This window comes from Synchiropus splendidus, chromosome 9, assembly GCF_027744825.2.
Source record: "Synchiropus splendidus isolate RoL2022-P1 chromosome 9, RoL_Sspl_1.0, whole genome shotgun sequence".
In the NCBI taxonomy this organism is placed as follows: domain Eukaryota; kingdom Metazoa; phylum Chordata; class Actinopteri; order Syngnathiformes; family Callionymidae; genus Synchiropus; species Synchiropus splendidus.
This window is the reverse complement of record NC_071342.1, coordinates 11,472,704-11,494,828: the sequence shown is the minus strand read 5'-3', so window position 1 is coordinate 11,494,828 and position 22,125 is coordinate 11,472,704. Positions and strand designations below refer to the sequence as shown.

General features: G+C 43.0%; 2 protein-coding genes across 7 annotated transcripts in view; both read left to right on the top strand.

Annotated features, from left to right (window-relative positions):
• The first annotated feature begins 483 nt into the window (after nucleotides 1–483).
• Nucleotides 484–6,069, top strand: arhgap19 (Rho GTPase activating protein 19). The gene is made up of 11 exons (XM_053875360.1): nucleotides 484–544; nucleotides 796–1,043; nucleotides 1,201–1,281; nucleotides 2,420–2,629; nucleotides 2,727–2,953; nucleotides 3,628–3,714; nucleotides 3,808–3,873; nucleotides 4,181–4,357; nucleotides 4,423–4,518; nucleotides 4,584–4,679; nucleotides 5,208–6,069. Exons 1-11 carry the CDS (start codon nucleotides 495–497, stop codon nucleotides 5,211–5,213), a joined length of 1,344 nt encoding a protein of 447 aa, XP_053731335.1. The 5' UTR covers nucleotides 484–494; the 3' UTR covers nucleotides 5,214–6,069.
• A 3,149-nt stretch (nucleotides 6,070–9,218) lies between these two features.
• The window catches only part of slit1a (slit homolog 1a (Drosophila)), a 79,992-nt gene continuing 67,085 nt past the window's right edge, over nucleotides 9,219–22,125 (top strand). For all 6 annotated transcript variants that reach the window (XM_053875044.1, XM_053875043.1, XM_053875050.1 and 3 more), the window contains exons 1-4: nucleotides 9,219–9,726; nucleotides 16,463–16,534; nucleotides 18,423–18,494; nucleotides 19,770–19,841. In XM_053875044.1, coding sequence (XP_053731019.1) covers nucleotides 9,518–9,726; nucleotides 16,463–16,534; nucleotides 18,423–18,494; nucleotides 19,770–19,841 — 425 coding nt within the window. In that variant the 5' untranslated portion in view covers nucleotides 9,219–9,517. The remainder of the gene's footprint in view (nucleotides 9,727–16,462; nucleotides 16,535–18,422; nucleotides 18,495–19,769; nucleotides 19,842–22,125) is intronic.

Sequence of the window (22,125 nt, the reverse complement as noted above, 5' to 3'; positions counted from 1 at the left end):
ATCTATATCACAGACAAATTACAATTTTAATCCTTTTTTTTGCTCCTGTGAATGATGTGGTCATCTGGAAGCTTCTCTTTGAGTATACCGCCTCCTGGCGGTTATTGCGCATCAGAAGCGATAGCATTTTCCCACCGTTTGTTATTTAATCTTGATCAAATGAACACAATCTCTGTCAAAATGCCTGAGATGGAGTTGGTATATGAGACACCATTTCATAATAAAACGCTCCCTTCAAGCTGTGTCTGAAAGGTTTTTTTTTTAATAAAAAAAATCAATAAGATCAACTTTTGGATTGTTCATTCAGAATTACATTTTATTCAATATCAAGATGTATCTTGAAATGGTTTTTTTTTCATTTGAGAAATGTGCGGCGCAACGAAGATTCAAACGTGTCACTCAACGCTGAACGTGATGACGTAAGAATGGATTTCCACCAATCACAAGACGCGGGACGGGAGCAATAACAAAACAGCGGAAGGTTTAAAACGAAAATGGCGGCTGAAGCTCATCCTCACAACAGTTGTTGCAAATTGGAAAGGAGGTATTAAAATATGTAGCATTTTCTTTATATAATATAAATGTATTCTTGCAAAGTAAACGTTGAACGGTCTTCTCATGCGTATGTAAACATTTACAGTTATGAATTCGTTTGTTACCCGTCAGTGCTCGTGTGCTACCATGTTACAAAGTTAACGAGCCTATCTAAGTTATGAAAACATGTTTGACGTCTCAATTGCAACATAAGCTGTTTTGTGGTATTTCAACGGAACCCTTTTATCTGTCCTCTTATAGGGTGACCAAATGCTGTGTGACCGTCAGCCAAGAAAAGGCCTCCAGCCAGCCGGTTATTTTTAATCCAGATTTTTTCGTCGAGAGGTTAAGACACGAACACCCGCAGGCCTTCACTGATCTGATCCTTGGCAACATTACTCGGTTAATTGATCTTCCCGGCGATGAGTTCGCCCAGTTTGTTGGCGATTCTGACCCAAAGGTTCCATCCGGTGGCTTTCTACGGTCCTTGAACTTCCTGAAACGAAAAGGTGTGTTGGAAGGCTTTATACAGGGTGTACTTTTTTCCCCATCATGCCCCCATGCACCACATGGTCCAGCATCCTTATTCAGAAAGCCAAAATAGATTTTGTTAAACCGTGATGTGAGTATGATCATATTGTGCATTGAAGTCTTGCAATGTTACAGAGAAAGGAGTGGTGTTTGGTGCGCCACTAACAGAAGAAGGAATCGCACAGATCTATCAGCTAATTGAGTACCTGAGCAAAAGTAAGTCTGACAACATTTTTGCTAATATATACACAGGAAAATTATGTTGAAAATAATGGACTGAAGTTCTGTTCAAATTATTGTGTGAGTGTCTCCATTGACTTTTCTATGTAAATATGTAATTCAAGTACAGTGGTACCTCTGATCTCAACCACAATCCGTTCCAGATGGCCGTTCAAGAAGCGATTTGTTTGAAATCTGAACCGATTTTTCCCATTACAATGAATGGAAAAAGATATAATGCGTTCCAAGCCTTTAAATAGGCTTTTGTAGGAGTGAATGTAGAGTGTCTGCTGCAGGTGCGCTGTTCCTCTATGTGTGTGGCCGCTGCATGTGGGAGGGGTTGCCGAGTGAGTGACGTCTCTCCAGAAGTGAAGAGGTGCCCGGTGCGTGTCCAGCTCTGAATGTGTGCTTCTGTGCAGTTTGGCTGTGACAAAGTCATAAACCAAGTAACGCTCTCTCCCAGACTCGCCTCATCCCTGTCCCAGCTCCAGCCCACAACAGGACATCAAACCCCCCTGAGTGAGCGCTCCAGCCTCGGAGGTGTGGAGAGTGAGCAGCTCCCCGTGACACTCTACCACGGTCCAGTGTGGAGACAGGAAAGGTTTTATATCAATATGAAGAAAAAACAGTCAGTAAATGTAGTTGATGGGACACGTCTGCATACAGAGGCTGCGTTATACACAATAACAAAGAGCGTCGTGGGTCAGCTGATCGGTCCGCGCACGTTATGTTTTTTCCGGCTTTTTTCGGGGGTGTTCGAGTTCCGGATTTCTGTTCAAAATCAGATGCAAAAAAATCTCGAAATTTTTTGCTTTGTTCAAAGTCTGGAACATTCGAAAACCGAGGTACCACTGTACATATAAAAGCATTGAACTGGGAAATTATCTGAAGAAGTTCGTGCCACTTTGTAAACTACACCAAACTGCTATTTTTCTCCTTGGTCGGAAGCATTTATTTCTAAAAAAAAAAAAAAATGATGATGGCATACACTGAAAGTGGCTACTGGGAGAAAATGCTCTGAATTATTTATCTAAAAGCTTTTCAACCCACTTTAGAGGTTTTTCTTCCCACACCTCAGTGACTCACCTCATTACGTTGCCTTTGTTTGAACAATTTATATTTCTCTTCTCTTTAGATCTACATGTGGAGGGGTTGTTTCGTGTGCCTGGAAACATTATCAGACAAGCAGCTCTTCGGGAGATGCTGAATTCTGGAGCAGACATCGATCTAGAGGCAGGCGACTTCCACCCAAATGATGCTGCCACATTACTCAAAACCTTCCTGGGAGAACTGCCTGAGCCGCTGCTCACTCACAGGCACTACCATGTTCACCTGAAGATCGGAGGTGTGGGTCTATTCTCCGTTCTAATTACAACGATAAGTCATTATAATAGTTCTAAACAACTAATGGTTGTCATATTTTTTTTTTAATTTATTTACAGATCTGACTCGTTTTGATGAGAAGGGAGATAAAACAAATGTGCCTCACAAGGAGCGTCAGATTGAGGCGTTTCAGCTGCTTATCATGTTGCTTCCTCCAGCCAACCGTAGCCTGTTGAAGCTACTAATGGATTTGCTTTATCACACTGCTCGCAACCAACACATCAACAAGATGTCTGCTATTAATCTGGCCACCATGTTTGCTCCACACATCATTTGGCCCAAAAATGTAAGAACGTTTTTTTTGGTCTGATAGATGCTAATTCAGGACATACTCTATATCAAATGAAATATACAAGTAACATCCGACTTAGGACCGCGATCGGTTTCTACCAACTGGTCGTATGTCAGATTGGACATAAATCGAATGCCATTCAAAATAGCCGATGCAAGGGTTATAGGTACTGCTGTAGTGGTAGATCACTGTGTGAGAGTGAGATGCTGGGATACTGTGCTGCAGTAACTGTCGTACGTGTTGCCGTGCTGCGGTGCCAGACATTGAATTAAAAAAAAAGCATCTGCTGGCCGTGGTCGCAAATACGGGTGGACGTAAGTCGAGCAGGTCCTAAGTCGGATGTTACTTGTAAGTTCTTACAATTTACATAGACTTTCTGAATTGTATTTCGGGTTACTCCAAAGAGTAGTTAAGGTAAAGCAAGTTATCTGAATTGAAACCTTTTCTGCGGCTCCATTAGCCATGACATCAGATATATGCACAGGTCTTTCAGTCCACATGGTTAGAGGGTGAAAGAGGATTCAGGGACATTTTCACAGTTGATATAGTGAAATAAACTAAACGACTTTTTTATATTATATTTATTTAAGATATTTTTCAAATGTATTTCATGCACAGTTGCTCTAAGAATATGTATATATATGTGTGTGTGTGCGTGTGCATTAAAGGTGCTGGCAACTGATCTGCAAGGAGACATTGAAAAGTTGAACAATGGCATAGCTTTTCTTATCCGGCACTCACAAAAGCTCTTCAAGGTAAAAGGTCATCATTTCTTAAATTGCATAATCCCTTTTACCTTTTATTTATTTTGTTACTGAAGTACTTTCCCATTTGTTAATTTCTCAAAGGCTCCTATCTACATCAAGGAATATGCCCGCTTATTCTTCACCGGATCCAAAACCCCTGAGGCAAAGGTAAATTAATCACCCTTCACGATGGGAATCTGAAGACGAATAAATAATGCCTTCGTCTTTTCTACTAATTCTGTTTTATTGAATAAATGTGTCACAACTCTCTGGTATTGTGATGTGGAATAGATCCCTGATCAGATCTCTGAAAAAATGTTCCTATGCCACTATGGTAGCAAGTAGTGTTGTTAATGTTCATTCGATGTTGCTTTAAGTTTGCTAGGCAAGCATTGTACTGACTCTGGGTGGCAGTATGAAACCTCTTTTATTGAGACCACAAAAATGCCTCCAATAGTTTTATTTTATTTTTCAGGATGACTTGACATTGCACTCCAGGACCAAAGATGAATCTTTGGATATGCAAACAGTTACGGTGCCTTCTTCCAGTAAGGAAGAGACAGAGAATTACACTCAGTCTGCCCTGAAGGAGCTGTACCAGCAGGTGAACAACCTGCCTCAATCCGCCAAAAAGAAGAAACTAATTCGACAGGTACGTGATTGAACTTTTTAGCAAGGCAGATTTAAGTTCTTAGTAACAACCTGTCTGTGTGGCAGTTTGAAAAGCATCCTTTATCGTCACCTACGATGGAGTCGCCGAGCCCGTTCAACAGGAAACACTGGCGTTCACGTTCCCTGGGAGGAATTATTAAGGCAAGTTAGTTTTTAACTATCTTTTTTGACAGTAGGTCTCACTGCTGTTACTTTTTTCCCCACAGAGAAAGGTTTTGGGAAGCCAAAACGGAAGGCCACACAGTCCTGTGTCCAACTGTTCAGTCGACGGACAGGAAGGAGAGAACACATGCAGTGCTGGGGTGAGTATTGCTCGACTGCACTGCAACATGTAGTTATTATGATTAATACATGGATAGTTTCTATTGATAAACATCAAATTTGATCAGAATGCTGTACATCGCTTCTTTGAGACCATCTTCTGCAGTGTCCTTGAGTTATAAGTAGTCTGCTTACTTGAGCGGTGAGACACCACAGTACAGCTCCACCTCACTGCTTCCATCTGACTTGATCAGCCAACACTCAAGATCACACAATGCAAACTGCTGGTCATTCGCTCTTTCCAGAGCATCTTCTTCATCACCTTATTTTTTCTATTTTGATGAACCCTGTGAGTGCGAAAGACTCATCTGGATGCATCATCATGCAATTTTCTGCACAGCTCAATTGTCCCCAGCTCTCATCTATAAGTAGTTTTCCTCATATCTTGCACAAATCCATTTGCAGTTCACAACAACGTACTCGTCACCATTTTGTCTCCACAATGGGTTCATTGTCAGTCATGTCTGATCAGTGATTCATTCCTTTTCTCATCTCTCTTTCCCCCTCAGAAATAAGCTGAATCAAGTATGCAGAGGAAATGGATTTAAACGCTGTTCCAAGAGCCTCCAGTGATGTCTGCATTACTGAAAAGTGCATTTACGTTTTTGGATTCTCCTTTATGCCTTTTTATTTTCTTGAGTTCCAGCTTGTTTTTGAGCAGTTACCCAAAAGTCCATGTTTTCATGGCACAATGTTGCAAGGTTGTTTTTTTGTGTGTTTGTGTATACCGGTAGTTATTTTGGTTATACATTTGGGATAGTAATGAAAAAAGCTGCACCACTGACTGAACCACTTTTTAAATTAAAAATCCTTATTTATTTTTAGAGCTCAGTTACTTACTCTGTTGCGTCTAAATTTCCTAGGTTCTTAGAACAGTTTATTTAAAGCCAAAAAACACTGTGCCTTAAAGCAAGTTCATGATTGTTTTATTTTCTGACATTATTTTAAAGAATGAAAAAATGCCTTAAATTAGAAAAAAATATCTTTGTCTATGCATGCCTTATTAGATGAGTTTGTCAAAGCCTGATTTGATATTAGAAAGGGACCATTGTGTTGGAACACCAGTGGCCATTCATTTCAGTATCAACTGTGAATTACTGTTTACCATTTTAGACTGGTGCCATTTTCATCCTTTTTTTTATTTTATGCAATTCATGTGAAGTTATCTTCTTTTAATGAAAACTGTCCTTGCTACTGCTCTCGATAAGGATTTTTGGACTGTGATTTTTTTTTTTTTTGCTTGTTGCTCTCAGATGTTTTCCAATTTATTTGATGTTGCCTTCATTCTTCTCAAGTTTTCTGTCAATATATCCAACACATGCCACTGTTCTGAGTTACTGTGAAGCCGCACAACTTTTTGCAATAAAGGACTTCAAGCATTTGTGCTGTCTGTTTCATTTGCTTCAATAATGTGAGAGAAGTTATTAACCCATGTTTTTTTCATTGTTCCACTGCAGTGTTGTGTAGTTCTACGAACAGCCACATGGTGCTGCTGTGTAGCCACTACGAGGGCGAAGCCACTACGAGGGCTGTACAGGTAGGATGTCCATTAAGATTCTATTGTGCAAATCAATGACCGTGAATAAACATGAATACTACTGTGAATGAAATACACGTTGGCATTGTAGCCAGGGAGTTATGACTCAACATGAACACAATTTCAATGATTAAAATGTGATGGGACTGTATTAAAGTCGAGTAAACCAAGTGAAAATGAGTTTCATATTTTTAAGTAGCCAGGGAAGTGTTGGCATTTAATCTGGCTAAAGTACAGACTAAAAAAAGAGCTACAATCCTTATTGATAACCTGAGCATGAAAGACCACCCAAAAACTGCACCCACATTTGTTTGTGTTTCATTATCAACCTTGCATTGCTGCAACAAATGTTGCAACAAATCAGATGCAAACATTTGAAAAGTAAGTGACTTGGCTTAGTCTCTCGGGTGCAGGTCTCTATTTTTCCCCTGGTTTCACCCAGAAATGCAGAGCTGTCCCTGAAATGTCCATCTCACTGAGGTGAGGAAGGCAGGCTCTGTTGTTGGCACAGAGCTGGACAGCCCAACATCAGTGGCAGAGCGACGGACATTGAACAGGCTTCTGTCCATCATTGACAATCCTAGTCATCCTCTGCACAACACCATCTCCAGACAGCGGAGCAGTTTCAGTGACAGACTGCTGTCATCTATCTATCTATCTGAACATTCCCAGGCTCTTCTCTCCAGCCACTAGGGTGAGCACATGTTGTAAGCCTCACTGAACCCATTCATTAGCTCCTTCCCTGAAAGTCTTTGTGGTGCTGATGCTTCTGCAGGCCTCTGCAACGGTGAGCCAGACATCCTGCGCAGTCTCTCCTGCACTCCAAAAAAAGCCAAAAGAGCCCCCCAAAAATGTCCAGTAAGCTGAAGCTAACAGGCGTGGCGGGTTCTCTTCTTTAATTTAGCAATGCATTTTGAAGTTGTATCAAACGCATCTCAGGATCTGCCCCTGAGATAAGTGGGTGGAATGTTCTCTTGATAAGGAATGCCTCAGTGTGTCATTATGGCGTCTATGTCGATGCTTGTTAGGCATTGTAAGTATATGTTGTAAACATTTGTGAGAGCCGCTCTGTTCTGTAAATATACAACAGACGCCTTCAAACCCTCCATGGGAAGAGTATTGTTTTACAGCCAAAACTCCAGAGGGGTTTTATTTAGAATTCCTTCTCCGGATTGCACATGATGACTGTAAAATGAGTCAGGCAAACTGTAATCAAGAGTGCATTACCTACATTGCACTCAAACCCTCAAGAATACATGGATGGATGTTACTTTGTCCTGGTCCACTGTGTGTAACACAAGGCTGGTGATAAACCATTGCAGTTTGGAGAAATGCTTTTATTGGCGAGTGAATTGTCTCTCAGATTCATACTTTGTGCGATGGCTTTTTTTCCCCATTGTCGATGCGCAAATTTTATTCAAACCAATCTGCATATATATATATATTCTTCAGCTTGATATACTGAATTTAGTTTTTTTTTTTAATTCATCTAAGCTCAATAGTATCAGCAGTTGACAGCACCATTATAATTGTTAGAGGTGTTTTTTGAAAAGAGGGCATAACATCACCTTCACTATTTATAGACATTAGATCTGCACTGTAGCACGCGGTAACTGTCATGCTGCATTTAATGGCTGATTTTTCTCTGTGGCTTTTGAACCCTGGTATTTAAATAACCATCACATTTTTCTCAACATGTTAGTCCCTTGTGGGGGACCGAAGTGCAACTGTCGTAGTCGTTGTCACTAGGCATTGGGCTACATTTTCATGTGCCACTTTCCTGATCAAAATCTAAATTTACATTTTAAAAAAAAGTGAATACGAATAGATCTTTCTCTGTGTTTCATTCTTCCTGTGGCTCTTTTTCTTATCGCTCTCCAAAGTTCTTCTTGAACACCTCTTATCCCCAACAACATTTGCAGAAGCAAAGATGCCAGATCTCAAAGCTTTATATCCTGCTTTCATCTTTGGGATCATTTATCACTTATTTTATGCGTTGTGCAGAGCGCAGTGGTAGAAAAACCCAGCTTACCAACTCAGAAGTTGGAGTTCAGATGGATTGATGCGCTTGGATTTGGAAATGTTTCCTTCAGGCTACAATTATATTGTCAACAGTGTATACAGCACATCCGCTCTTTTAACTAATGTCGACCATTCTGGAGTAATATTTATCAGGCTTTCATTTAAAGGGAATACCGTCGCACAGATGCTGCTTATTATTCAATTTTCCCCTCTCAACAGTACAGCTTATGTCATCATTCTTCGAGTCTAGTAGGAAATGCATGGCTGTGGCTTCCTGAGAAGTACTAGGTGCCAGCTTCTCACATTAATCTAAAGAGCAGAGCCGTTTTAGTCATACATGTGTATCAGTAAAAACTCAGTGGATGTGAAAATATTCTTTCATTGGATGTCGTTAACATGACTTGGCATTCAATTCTTTGGAGGACACACTTGATCTGCATGTTAAGACTCACACCTTTGAATAACACTTCTTTTTTTTTTGTTGGTGCCTCCAAGGATTTAGGTGTTGATACCTTTCATCCCCATTGGATTCGCCTTCATTGCATGTACGCATTAGCACTCAGCCAATCCCCTCACAGCCTTGGGCAGGGGTTATGCAGTGTCACACAGTTCGGGGCTCTCTTTCACTGGGGGGTCTGCCCCTAGGCTACCTGAGAAAAGGAGGTAAAGTAGATTGTAAATAGAGTAAATGTGGACAGAGAATAGAGGGAAGAGAATGTGGAGGCTCTCCTGAATTAAAGTAAGTTCAGGCAGGGTTCTGAGGGGTCTGATCTGTGAGGAGGTAGAGGAGGGGTAGGGGTGGAGTCGGGGGCGCTCTGCTATTTGTAGATCCTTGTGATGGATGACTGGTGTGTGTGTTTGTGTGTAAGAGAGATTTTGAGTGTGTCTAAGAGAGAGAGAGAGAGCGAGAGAGAGAGGTTTTTCTGCTCTTTCTCCATTCCCTCTCTCTTGAGGCAAGCAGAGCTGTGTGGGACTGAGTGAGAGGAGGACAGAGACCCAGACGTGTGCAGACCAGAGTCCACAAAGAGTTTTTCAAGAACAGAAACAGCTTTTCTTTTTGTCATCTGTGTTGGATTTCAAAACTTGCATTGACATACAACTAGGAGGAGAAAAAGGATTTGTCTTGTCTCACAGCTCAGGATTTTTTTTTTTCTTTTTGAGATTTTTAAAGTGTAAAATAATCCAGAGGACTACCACAAGGGCTTTGTTTTTATTCAGAGGTTTTTTGCTTTGGTGGAGCAGGGAGCACTTTTGGTCAAAATGCCAGTCAAAAAGAACTGTTTTGGAGCTGGCGGGAGCATCCTTTCCAGGCGACCTGTCTGGATGTGTGTGGTAATGCTCTCTGCCTTGCTCATGGGCAACGCCAGTGCATGCCCAGCGCTGTGTACCTGTAGTGGCACCACAGTGGACTGCCATGGACTGGGTCTGAAAATCATGCCAAGGAATATCCCCCGCAACACTGAGAGGCTGTGAGTAGCGTCTGGACCTTTTTGTGTGTCTTTGTGAACCTGCATGTGGGTGACTGAGAAACTCCCTTCCAGTGTTTAAATGCATGTCCGGTTTTATTGTGGTTCCGCAGTGCTGCACATGACTATTGCCAGACAGAACAATAGCCTTGCTTGTTACACGCATGTGTGTGTCAATCAGTGGCGTTCCTTTCAGGTATAAATAGGCATGAAGATTAGACGGAGCTGGAGCAGATGTGTGCCGCCGTTCGCACGTGTCTACACTTAAGAGCTTGTTTAAACTCACCTCGCTTCATTTTCACATAATCTCAATTGCTGCTGCTCATTCTTTACTCAAGTGTTCGCCTGTAGAAGCCTTTCTACTTTGGAATCAAATACACTTCTTCTCCCTCCTCAGATTTGAGTCTTTCTGCTGCTACAGACTTGTTAAATCATGTAGAAAATTAAGCAAGTCTGCAGCTTAAGTCAGACTTGCACAACTATCATGTCTTGTAAAAATGAACAGGGGTGAGAGACAGAGGAAGACGTTGTAGCACCCCCCCACCCCACCCCACCCGGCTCGAGTGAAATTTCTCTGTCTTTTCTTACATTGATCTGAAATATTCATCAGTAAATCAAGAGTGAGTGCAAAGGGAAATAGATTGTTCTATTTCAGTTTTCTGAATATCAGTTGTAAATAAAACATGCGGTGGGAACCTGCTGGAGACAGAGAGAGGGAGATTGTGTCAGAGTTGGGCCTGGCACAGAAGAAGAAGGTGCTGGCTGCAGACTTTTTTTCTGCATAAGCACCTTCTTGCCATATTTCGTGTTTTTATTAAAACTGCCTGTTCGAAATAGAAGCAGGGAGGAAGCCTGGTCATTTTGTGGTTTCCTTTTACATGAATGACCATTCAAACTGGAAATATCCCCTGCCCTGGCGCCGGATAGTTTATGTGGTAAAAGTTTTGTGCATTGATAGATCACGCAAAGGTGTACTGTGCAATATCAGATCCAGACACTCAGCCTCTGTGCACTAGTTTGTAGGGCATGCGAGTGCATCTGTGGAGAAGTCCTCAGCAACAATAGATCATCCACTTTTGATGATTTATTAACAGCTGGGAGTGTGTACATCAACACATACAGCATGTTGGCATACTGCAGTTCCTTCTGCATCACTTGGAAGAAAGTCACATTTCTAGTGTGATTTAAAAGGTCCCCATATGTCGCAATAAATGCTGTTTACTTAATAATGCTCTAAATATGTACAGGAATATTGCTTCACCCATGAACGTAGTAGTTTCAGATGCTTCTGTACTCTGCAGAAAGGGTTAGTAAGTTAAATATAATCACAGAATATAAATAATAATAACAAAATAATAACATAACAGCACGATTTTAGTCATGGTGCCTGGCTAAGAGGGTGACTAAAAGTCTCGATACGAACAAGTGAAAATGAAATTGAATATTGGTGAGTTTTAACAGTTCCTGTTAGCGTGGCCTCTGTTCTTGTCTATATGGCAGAGTGTTGGGGGTGGTGGCTGGCGTTTATGGGGGGTGGTTTTATTTTCAGGGTGTTGCAGCAGACAGCAGAATCCCATTTGCACTTGTCAGTGTGGGTTTGGATCAGGTTGACCCCTGCTCTGCTCCTCAGACCGGACTATAATGAGAATGAAAAGCTACATGTGTAGCTCCCACCCTCGCTCACAAAGGCCACCAGGCATCCTCCTTCTGATTTACCTCTTCATCAGACTGCTTGATCACGACCCCAAAATGCTATGATTCGGCTGGATGGATGCCATAAGGCCTGACTTTAGAACGTCTGATCTGTGAATGAGCTGATTTAGGAGGGAGGGGTGGAGCTGTGTGTCAATGTGTGCCTTCATCTCATTACCAGATGCAAGTATTGATGGGTGAGGAAACTCCTCCTGCATCAGGCTTGGTTGCAGCACGCTCAGGCAGATGAAATCTGCATACCATATGTGTATGCCGAAAACCCCTACTCTCATTTGCGTTCACTCATGGGAATGCATGCAGCGAATATGTCATATTTTGATGGTGGCTGTAAATAAGAATCGCTTTGATTCCATCTGAGAGCCTGGGGATGAAGTGTGCATGTGCCAGTGCATGCCTGCAGATTTTTTGGCACCAGTGTGTCACTGGTACCACTGCAAGGGTACCAGCCATCTGATCCATAATTTACCCTGACAAGAAAAACAGGCTGCCAACAACGCTTCTGTGACAGTGGGAAGAGCAAGACAAAGAAAGGGAATGAGGTTTGGAATCGGGGGACTGAATGACTACAAAAGGAGGATAATTCAGGAGGTGGCTGGCAGCGTGACTGCGGTTGTAATTGCTAATGAACAGTTTACCAGACTAAAGAGAGCAGAGTTGGGGAACTTGGCCGCGCTGCTAATGAAGAAATGAACAATGTGATATCCCAGGAATAGCTCGGTAACAGCAGGATTTCACCCAAATCCTCCTTGCAGGCCATCTACACAAAAAAAGCGGAATAATGCCCTGAATGAATGAATGGAATAGGATCATTTAGTGGAGAGTTTGGAAATGACAGGACGGGGACTCAACATGCTGCCTGCACCACACAGCTGCGCTCACCGAGGAAGGGCTGCGAGTCCTCTACCTGTCAGCTTTAGTGCTTTTGCAGCTGTTTGATCAAGTTTCAGCTCAATATTTAAGAAGTAATATAAGTAGACGCCATAAGTCAGATCATTTAACGGCCCCCTTTTCACATCTTTGTCGTAAATAATTATCTTCTCCACATTGACATCACATAAATGGACTGAATCAGACCGTGTGAGAACCCAGTGATAGCTTCGCATGCCTATCATGTTATGGCTGCTTCTCAGCAGACCAGAGAAATTTGATTGGCCGACTCCAGCTGGATCACCTTTCGACCAGTCTCAGAAGTCCATATTTCCTTTTAAGCCTCCTGAATCGGCAGTAACTGGCTGAAGAATTGGGCATTGGCAGGGAGCAGGGGGTGCGTATGCACTCTTCCGAATGATCTTCTGACGATGGAGCAGTAGCTTCATTAACCACATGCTTGGAGCAGGATTCTTCATGGTACACCACTTTTTTGGAAAGAAACACTGAAATACTCATAGTTTTACCGTTTACATTGAAGTTTTTTCAAAGAATGTCCACTGTGACACGACTACAATGTGGTGGTGCGGCTGCTGTGTCCCTGTGATGTACGTGACTCAGCCAAAACTCATGCTTTCATCCAAGACCCAAAGGCACGAGAAAACCTCAGAGTTTGTCACTGGGTATAATACAGACAGTTTAAAGAATGGAAGGGTGACTGCTCTATGGACACTGAGCTCTGTGTGTGTTCTCTCAGGACTTTGGATGTCTGAATAGAAAGAAGATGCAGTATGTCTTTTTAGTAAAATAAAAACTCATCAATGTCATGCAACAGATGCATGACTTCCCAACAGGAGTTGCGAGCAAAACAAGCCTGTGAAATTCCCCAAATCGAGACACCTTGTGTCTGTCCAAGGCTCTGAGAAAGTTGTTATCTTGGCTTGTTTTTGCTACACAGGTATGGGATCCGCTTGTGTTGACCTTTACTATCAGTAATTTTGCTCCTGAGACTTGAATGGAAGTCAGAGTCAGACCTGCAAATAGAACCTTGAGAAGCCCAGAAGGCAGGGAAACGTTTAAAGACACCGCCTGTGCCGCTCTTGGCACACGTGCTCTGTAAATGTGCAGTGAAAGGCCAAAGCTGGTCGTTTGAAAACTGCATTTCAATGAAACGCGTGTTTTGTTCAAGGTGAGCAGAAACCTTACCCCTTGGTGTTGACAGAAATATTCCTGTTGAGTTTTACTTATTTTGGTCATGGCGGTTTGCATTTTCTCTTTCCATCAAACTTTTGCAGTTCTGCTGGTTCACAAGTGAAGGATCTACGTGTATGTAGGTCGCTCCCGCTCTCCGTCTCTCTCTCTCTCTCTCTCTACTCAGCTGACATCTCCCAGACAGCCGTCAACTCTTCACAGCTCCCTGGCCACATTGCTCCACGCCGTCGCTTTCATGCAGCTAACTGCACCATCAGAGCAGTCTGTCTCACAGTTGACTCTGTCTCTTCTTTCCATTTTTCTTACTTGCTTCGTGGCTGTCATCGCCATATGTTTGCGTCTGGCAGTGGAGCAGTGCTTTTCCTGCGCTCACATCGTCTCTCTCTTTTCACTTAACTCATTCTGGTATTCAATATCTCTTCTTGCTTTCGATAAGACTTTTGGCCATTTGCTGATTTGCACAGTTTGTGTTTGGCACCACGTCGACTCAGATCTGCTGGCATCCTTCTGTCCCGCAAGGCCAAACCTGTTCAGACAAATGGTCCTGTGGTGATCACATCAGTGGCAGCAAAATTCTGCCTGTTGAAATTTGCACACCTGAATTAGGCAACTCATATTGTGTAAGGTTTTTTTTGTTTGTTTTGCATTGTACATTTCATTGAAAACCAGCAAGGCACCATCTGCCCTATTTAGGAACCAAGAGCACTGGCACACTAGGGGGCAGTAAGTCAATTAAGCATTTTATATTCAATACTTCATGTCATTCTGAAACTTTAACCCGTGTGGGACATACAAATAAAAAATAGAAAATCAGGAAACCACTTTGTTTTCGACAAAATCAAAAGAAATTCTGAAAGAAAGTCTGAAATATCAGTGATATTCGAGGGTTCCATTTCTAAATTTGTGTTGAAGGATTTTAATATCTTTTAAATGTTCCAAATGACAATATTAAAAGATCATTCTGCGATAGCTGCTAACTGTAAAGTCACTTTGTTTTCCTACATTCCTGCTAATTCCAGACTTCCATTTCCTGTCATGTTGCTCAATTCAAACCAGCTCCTCCTCATCCAAGGGACCCTAGCAGCTGGCAGAAATAAATGTAATGAGTTTTCAGGATTGTGGCGGTGCAGCGAGGGCCTTTGAGTTATAGAGAACAGCCGATCATTGCTGCCGTCTTCCCTGCCGAGGGAAGGTGTGCAAGGAAGTAATTCATGCATCAGTCAACAGGGCACGCACGCTGAAGGATCTGATGGTGATGTCATAAATCCACTGGCTCTCCAAGAAGGGTGAGCACTGGGAATCCTAAAAATTCCATAGGATGAGATGAATTGGGCTGGAGCAGTTGGAGGTGGAAATCCCTCTGTAGGAATTGAGAATCATACCTAATCATTTTCCATCTTCAAAGTGCTGCAGCAGAGCTGTAATGGGAAAACCTGCGCAGAACGAATAGTGAAAAACATCTCTCAGTGTGAGTAGTGAGAGATTCTGACACGCAGCCAAAGTTTCTTTGATTTGAGTGAGGCAGAGTCATCGGGAGGTTTCAGTCAGCAGCATAATCCCTACAGGTGACTGACATTTTTAGGGATATCTGGAACTGGTATTTTCCTCGGCGGCCGATGGAATCGCTATGATCGCCATGTTTTCATATCAGAATGCCAGAAGTTTGTTTGGTTTTGCTTCTTTGCACTTTAACAAGAAGGTAGAAGATCTGCCACTTGCTGAAGGTCATTTTATTTGAAGCCTGCCAGAGTGGCCGCCTCATATGCCAAGCCATCTCAAACTGAGAAGCACTCATTACTTTTTAAAGGTAAATATTACCGGTGTTTTGTTGCTAAATGTCACATGGAATGGCATGATATAGCATCAAAGGTTGCTTGTGACATTTAAACACTTGTACCTCAACGCACCAGTCGGCCAGTTGCTTTATATAATATTTCAAAAAATGCGTACGTGTAAAGTAAAAGCAGTAATGCGCTGGAAAGCACTCGTGAATGTATAATAGTGTAACACTCTATTCCCATGGCACTGCCCCTTAGTAACTGTTTAACCTTTCCTCCCGCACGTCTTTTTCAGTTACCACACGGGTGTCATCAACAATGACCGGCCTGAATTAAGACATAAGGAATCCAGAATTTTGTCCCAACGTGTGTGTGTGTGTGTGCGTGTGTGTGCTCGCATGGCTGTGCGTAAGCACCTGTAATGAGCACCACATGTGTGTGTGTATATATTGGAGAGCCAAGGCTAATGAAGGCCAGTCCATTATTTATTTCCCGTGGCCTTGTCGCTTGCCTGTCAATGCACCTGTGTACACACACACACACACACACACACACATCTGTCTATAATGACTATTCTTTTAGTGCTGCATAGTGCTGTGATCCCTGGAGTCATCATTAAACCAGAGAGGAAAGAGAGCGCTCCTTTTTTGCTGTTGAATTGCAGCGGGTTGCACTTTTGAAAAGAGTTGCGCACAGAGTGTTGTTTTTGGAGATTTTTGGTTTATCTGTCGAATGATTGAAATCTGCCGGTCACTTCTGAAAAGCGGCTTTACAAGCGGTAGCGGTCTTCCTTAAGTTAACCTGGTGTTGGAGCAGTGGTCAGCCACACAGCGGGGAGCCTGCGCCTATTATATCCACACCACTTAGCTTTCTGGCCTTGTGGTTCTCCCAAATCCCCTCCGCTGGCTCCCACTAATCCCCGGCAATAGTAGAATGACATTGTCGGGAGGGAGGGGGGTTGTTGGTATTGATGGGTGATGGTTGGAAGAAAGGACAAACAGACAGCTTGAATGTGCCTTACATTTTAATTACACCTTTAAAATGGGCCATTTTAACTGGACGGAAGTACGGACTGATCCTTACTGAGTACTTCCGCCTAGTACTATTTATTAACACTTGCCTGATGATCGATTCAGAAGCTTATTCAGTGTTTTTCTCCTTTTTCGCAGGGAGCTGAATGGAAACAACCTCACACGCATCACCAAAAGTGACTTTGCAGGACTGAAGTATCTCAGAGTATTGTAAGTGTCTCCCGTCTCTGAAAAGTTGTCTATGTTTCCATGCACGCGTTATTTCCTGACAGTACGGATCTGTGTACTCATCGGCAACTGTTCACATCATCTTTTACAATAGGCTTAAATTAGCATAAACCCAGCATAAAGAGTCGTTTTAAAGTCCCACTCCAGAGTGCATTACGCGTCTGCTTCTTCTTTTGTGATGTGCCTTATTCTCTCTGAAGTATCACTTATCATCCTCTGGATGCACACATCCCACCCTTCCTACACATCGCCCTGGTGATACCTCCATGTTTGCAAGCTCTGCCAGAACATCAGGATAAAGCCTCTGACTCATGAGCATTGCAGTGAAACCTCAACTGTCACAAGTTGCCTCGAACACAATCAAGTTTGTGTTGACTCATCAGTGTCATTAATATTGTTGCATTTACCAAACATACAAGCTTTCAGCTGCAGAAGACATCTCAGCCTTTGGTCTAGATGCATTGTTTCAGTACATAATATATATCTATATATATATATCTATATATATATATCTATATCTATATATATATATATATATATATATATATATATATATATATATAGAGAGAGAGAGAGAGAGAGAGAGAGAGAGAGAGAGAGATAGATATATACACACATAGTACCATTATGTACTGCAACAATGATGCAGCCTCTAAAAAATGGTTTACAGTTTCAAGTCATGTTCAGAGGATTAAATGAATCTTAATTCTGCTCTCACATAACTGAAACATGGACCATTTGTTTGATGAATTCTCATTCAAAACATTGTCCTTTTACATTCCACAACGTGGAAATGTAAGTATCATGAATCCTGTAATGTAATTGATGATTGATTTATGATTGAAATGTTTGCTTCCCCTCACACCTTCTGCCCCCGGCCCCCGTCCAGCTGAGGAGCACACTGAAACAAAACAGAGCAGTGGGTTATCCTCACAGTCAACTGCCATCTATCCTGTCAGCCTTAAATCAACACAGCTGATTTACTTCCATTCGTCTGTCTCCGTTTGGTCACCATAGCGGTTCGTGTATTTGTGTGAGGAAACGCAGGCACCCCGGAGGACAGGACAATAGCTTGAGGGAGTTGACAGGAAGGCAACCCACATTAAAGTTTTCAAGTGAAATGTTGTACTTTTCCCATTTAAATTCATGAGAAACAAATCGGAGAATCACACTTTTCTCCGTGTGTTTATGGAGTGTGAGCAGTGATTAGCATTTATATTCAACGGGGAGGAAGCCCAAACTGCTGAGCCGCGGCGCGGGCCCACAGGAGGCATAGGTGGAGGTCTGCAGAACAGAACAGTTTTACATCTTATGAAGGCAAAGTCTTGTTTCTCCCCAATCCAGCGGGCTATTCCGTTCCTGACCCTGTGTTATTGTAACACGTCCAAAACTATTCAGGACTCCCGTTTGGGGTTGGCTTTGGCACTGAAGGTTGAGAGGTGTTCAGATGTTCATGCATCTGAGCTCATTGTCCTCAGTCAAACTAGAAGCATGCTACTCTCTTTCGGAGTGATTATTGTGTTACGTTCAGAAGCCATTTCACTTTTCCCCCTTATACTCTTTGACCCCTTGCTACCTCTCGACTCCCCCAAGTAGAGCCCACCAGAACCCACACGAGCCACCTAGAAAATCTTTCCTGGCTGCTATCCTGGCTTTTTTTTTTTTTTTGCCAAGATCCCACAGAGTGCCCTCAGTCCACACCACTGCCCTGTGATGGGTGTGTGTGTGTGTGTGCGAGCCAGTGGTGGTAAACACACTGAAACCATGCTGACCAAACTAGCTCTTTTCATGGCGACCTTTTTTGAACTACAGCACATGTGGTAAAGTCGATGCAGGCTACTTTAAAATCTGTCTTTTGTGTTGTTAACAGGCAACTGATGGAGAATCAGATTACTGTGATTGAGCGGGGAGCGTTTGATGACATGAAGGAGTTGGAGCGACTGTAAGTACCACCCAGGGTTTTCCTTGGGTTTATTTCTCAATTTGATCGGCAAATGAAAATCTCACCATTTTACTGACCACTGTGGAGTGAGGCATAATGTGACTAGCAGGAGGCAACTGTCATAAAAGGTGTCGCACACTTCCTTCTGCTCAGATGTGTGGGCTCTTTTATTAGATTTGCCTGACAGAAATGCCCTCAGTTGGATTTGTGGGTTATGGACATCAGCCCTCTACTCACGCCGCTTCAGTGGAACACCACCAAACATCATCAACGTCTTTCAAACGAGCAAGAGTAGTGTACAGACAAACACCGTAAACCGCACCCTCACCAGCTCATTTGAATGTTGGTATTGCTACCCACATCGTGTCGTGGTTAACCCATTCAGTCCTGATCTAAAATCCACATTTCAGTGTGCTAAACTCACACCCAGGGCCTGCTGTCCTTACCCTTCATACACAATGAAGTGACCCCAAAAGTCGTCTAGACATATTCCACTGCCAAACCAATGTGCAACTGAAGCGTTGTGTCCCACCAGTACTCACCAGCAGGTAAAGTCAAGTGTGAGTGGAGCAATACCCAATAATGAATGGCTATTACACACCAAGCCTTCAAGTTAACAAAGTCCTGTGGGTGTGGCAAAGGTCCAAAGATCTGTCTATGAGTCCAAATTCATGGCAAACCTGCCTCTGAGATTTGAAACAGGTCTGCGCATTCCGCTCCATGTGTTTCAGCTGGGCAATTTAAGGGGGGAGTTGTGGTTTCCAAAAGATTAGCAACAGTCTGTTCTTCATTAACTAAAATGGGGAATTTGCATAAAGTGTATCAGTGTTGGAGGTTCTACACAGCATCTGTTGCCAACAGCCTTTCCTGTCGCTGCTTCCTCGGGTTTAATTTGGGAACATCTTGTATCAATATTTATCTCAGATTAGATCTGCTCCTTTTCATTTAACTGGTGGGTGTAATTCACTTGTTTAAAGGATGATATTCTGTTACTCTGGGAACGTCAGCAGAGGGATAAATTCAACCCAGCGGACCATTTTAATTCCACTCGGCGGAGATAAATAACAACACTGTCTCTGACCGGCCGTTTTAATTCCCCGAACTTTTGGTGGAGTATTTATGTGGCGTTCAGAGCACGCTGAAACACAATAGCCTGTGGCTAAGCCCTTTCTGTGGCAGCGCAGAGAAATCACTCCGACCGTGCTCACTCAAGGGCACTCGCGTTGACCCGCACATCCAAACTCACCAGTTGATCATATGTTTTCCCTGCTGCAGACGGCTGAACCGTAATCAAATGCAGCAGCTTCCGGAGTTGCTGTTTCAGAAGAACCCAGCCCTGTCTCGACTGTAAGTCCAATCAGCATGTTTTACTCTGCGTTTTGCTTGTGTTTTGCTGTCTGAACCCACAAAGCCACTCAACAACTCTGCGACTCATGTATGATTTATGGACATGTGGCGATCGCCAACCATTTTATTAGATGAAAACAATCCGTATTTGGAGGGAAGAATGTGTGACATTGGAACAATATTTGTTTAATGATCATCTGAACACACTGCCAGGCTCCCAAACACTCTCTTGCTTACAATTCACTCAGACGGCGATGTTTTGCTTCTTTTACTGTCAGCAGCATGGTTTTTTATTTAGCTATAATCTGTGTCAATTTTTGCCTGCCAGTAAAACTATCTGGAGATTCTGGGAATAGTGGAACAGTTGGACATGGTGAAAGTAATTTCCCTCCCATCTATTCGAACGAGGCTCTCTTGGCTTGTGATCTTTGTTTTACCACTTCTGCCCTTCATGCATTTGATGTTTGACACCATCTTGAATCTATCTGTAGAGCCCTTGTAACTATCTCCCCATGTCACCCGTCATTATAGCCAAGTCAGGTCTTAAGGGCACCGGGTCGTTTTCTTCTGAGGTGCCAGACTGAAAGTGGCTGGCTCACAGCGGCCACCGAGTTGTCTGTCTAGATTGACCAGACAAAGAGCAGAAAAGGGCCGAGCGGCGGATGGCCTTGAACAAGCATGATTAGAGGAACGTGCTCCGCCAAGAGCCGGAGGATTGAGCTTGATCAGCCAGGTTCATGCCCATTATGGATGGCCATGAGTTCTGCCACGTTCCTACAAATACTGCTTAATTGATTTACATTGGCTCTTTGATCACTCGTACTGCAGTATTTTGCCTGAGGAAGCCATGCACATCAGTGAAAACTTCATGAAGTCTGCAATTGATGGGCAGATTTTCCTCAGTTTCCGAAGACTTGCTCTTTAAAACGAGGAGATTAGGAACAGCAGGAAAAGACAAAGGTTTTTGTTAATGCATTTCAAAGTCTTCAGTGGTGCGTCTGGGCTACATAGTGGGTTCTGGTTCTCATCCGACGCGGTTAGGTTACAGCTCGTCTCACTCCTGCCAACAAATTTTAATGGAATTTAAAGATTCTTAGTTCCCAAAGGAAGACATTTGTTGTTACTCCCTGCATGTGTCTGGCAAGAGGAGAAGCTGAAGACTTAGTATTAAGAACTCATACTCCTTCGGTGTAGGTGAAAGTGGGGCTGGAGCGCTGAGGAGATTCACAAGACTTTGGAGGTCATTTTGACTCTTGTTGGAAAGAGTGGCTTCAGCAGTGCTTGCTGTTACTTTTCTAAAAGCATTTTATTACTCTTGCTCCATAGTACTGCACTAGAAAAGCACTGAGGCAGTGCATACCCCCAATGAGAAGTACATTTTACCTATAATAAAATCAATAAACAACATTCCTAACTGAAATTTGAACTCGCACTGCATGTGTGAAACCGCAGCATGTTACCTACTACACTACCAGGTAGATAAATAAGCCTGGCATGCTTTATAAAACCGTCTTAAATCCACATAGAAGTACAGGACACCACCCAAATCGAGTCTCTTGTATGGGGTCACCCCATTCCTCACCAATCCTGAAAATGAAATGAAAGTCCATCACATCACACACTACTGAACAGACCACTAGGACTGCAATAAAATGCACGTACAGGAAGAAAGCTGAAGCGCCGTTGGAACATACTTTGTTCTGTTTTGACAAAGTACCTCATTATCCACTCCCCCGCGTTGCAGCCGCTTCTAATGCCCGAGAGATAGCAGCCCCTGATGCATGAGGGGCAGGGTGGAGGTAATTGGAATTGATTAGAGAAGATTAGAGATAGTTAGAGTTAGTTAAAGCTGTCTGTGATGGATGGCAGCGAGGACAAGGCATCGCAGAGGTGAGCGGCGCAGCAAAGAACATCACTGGACAATAACACCGAAAATAGAGTGGCATTCATCAGCGTTAACAACCTGTTGCCCCCCAGCTCACCACCTCTGACTTCTCCTCGTCCCACTTCCACCGCGCCTCAGATCTGTAATCTGCTCATCCATGTCTGTAATTACTGCCTTGCGCAGTGGGAGAGCAAGAGGAAGGAAGGACCATGGGTTGGAGGGAGCAGGAGGGATAGGTGAATGTTGAGGGGCTTCGTCTCATAGCTGGCCTCAGGGGGAGGCATCTGGTTTGAGCTCAGGATTCTTGGATGAGGAGGTGAAAGGGGTGGTTTGTGGGTTTCGATTATTCCACGCCGCTGTCTGCCGCAAAGAAATGATGGCTGCAACACTGGGTAGAGG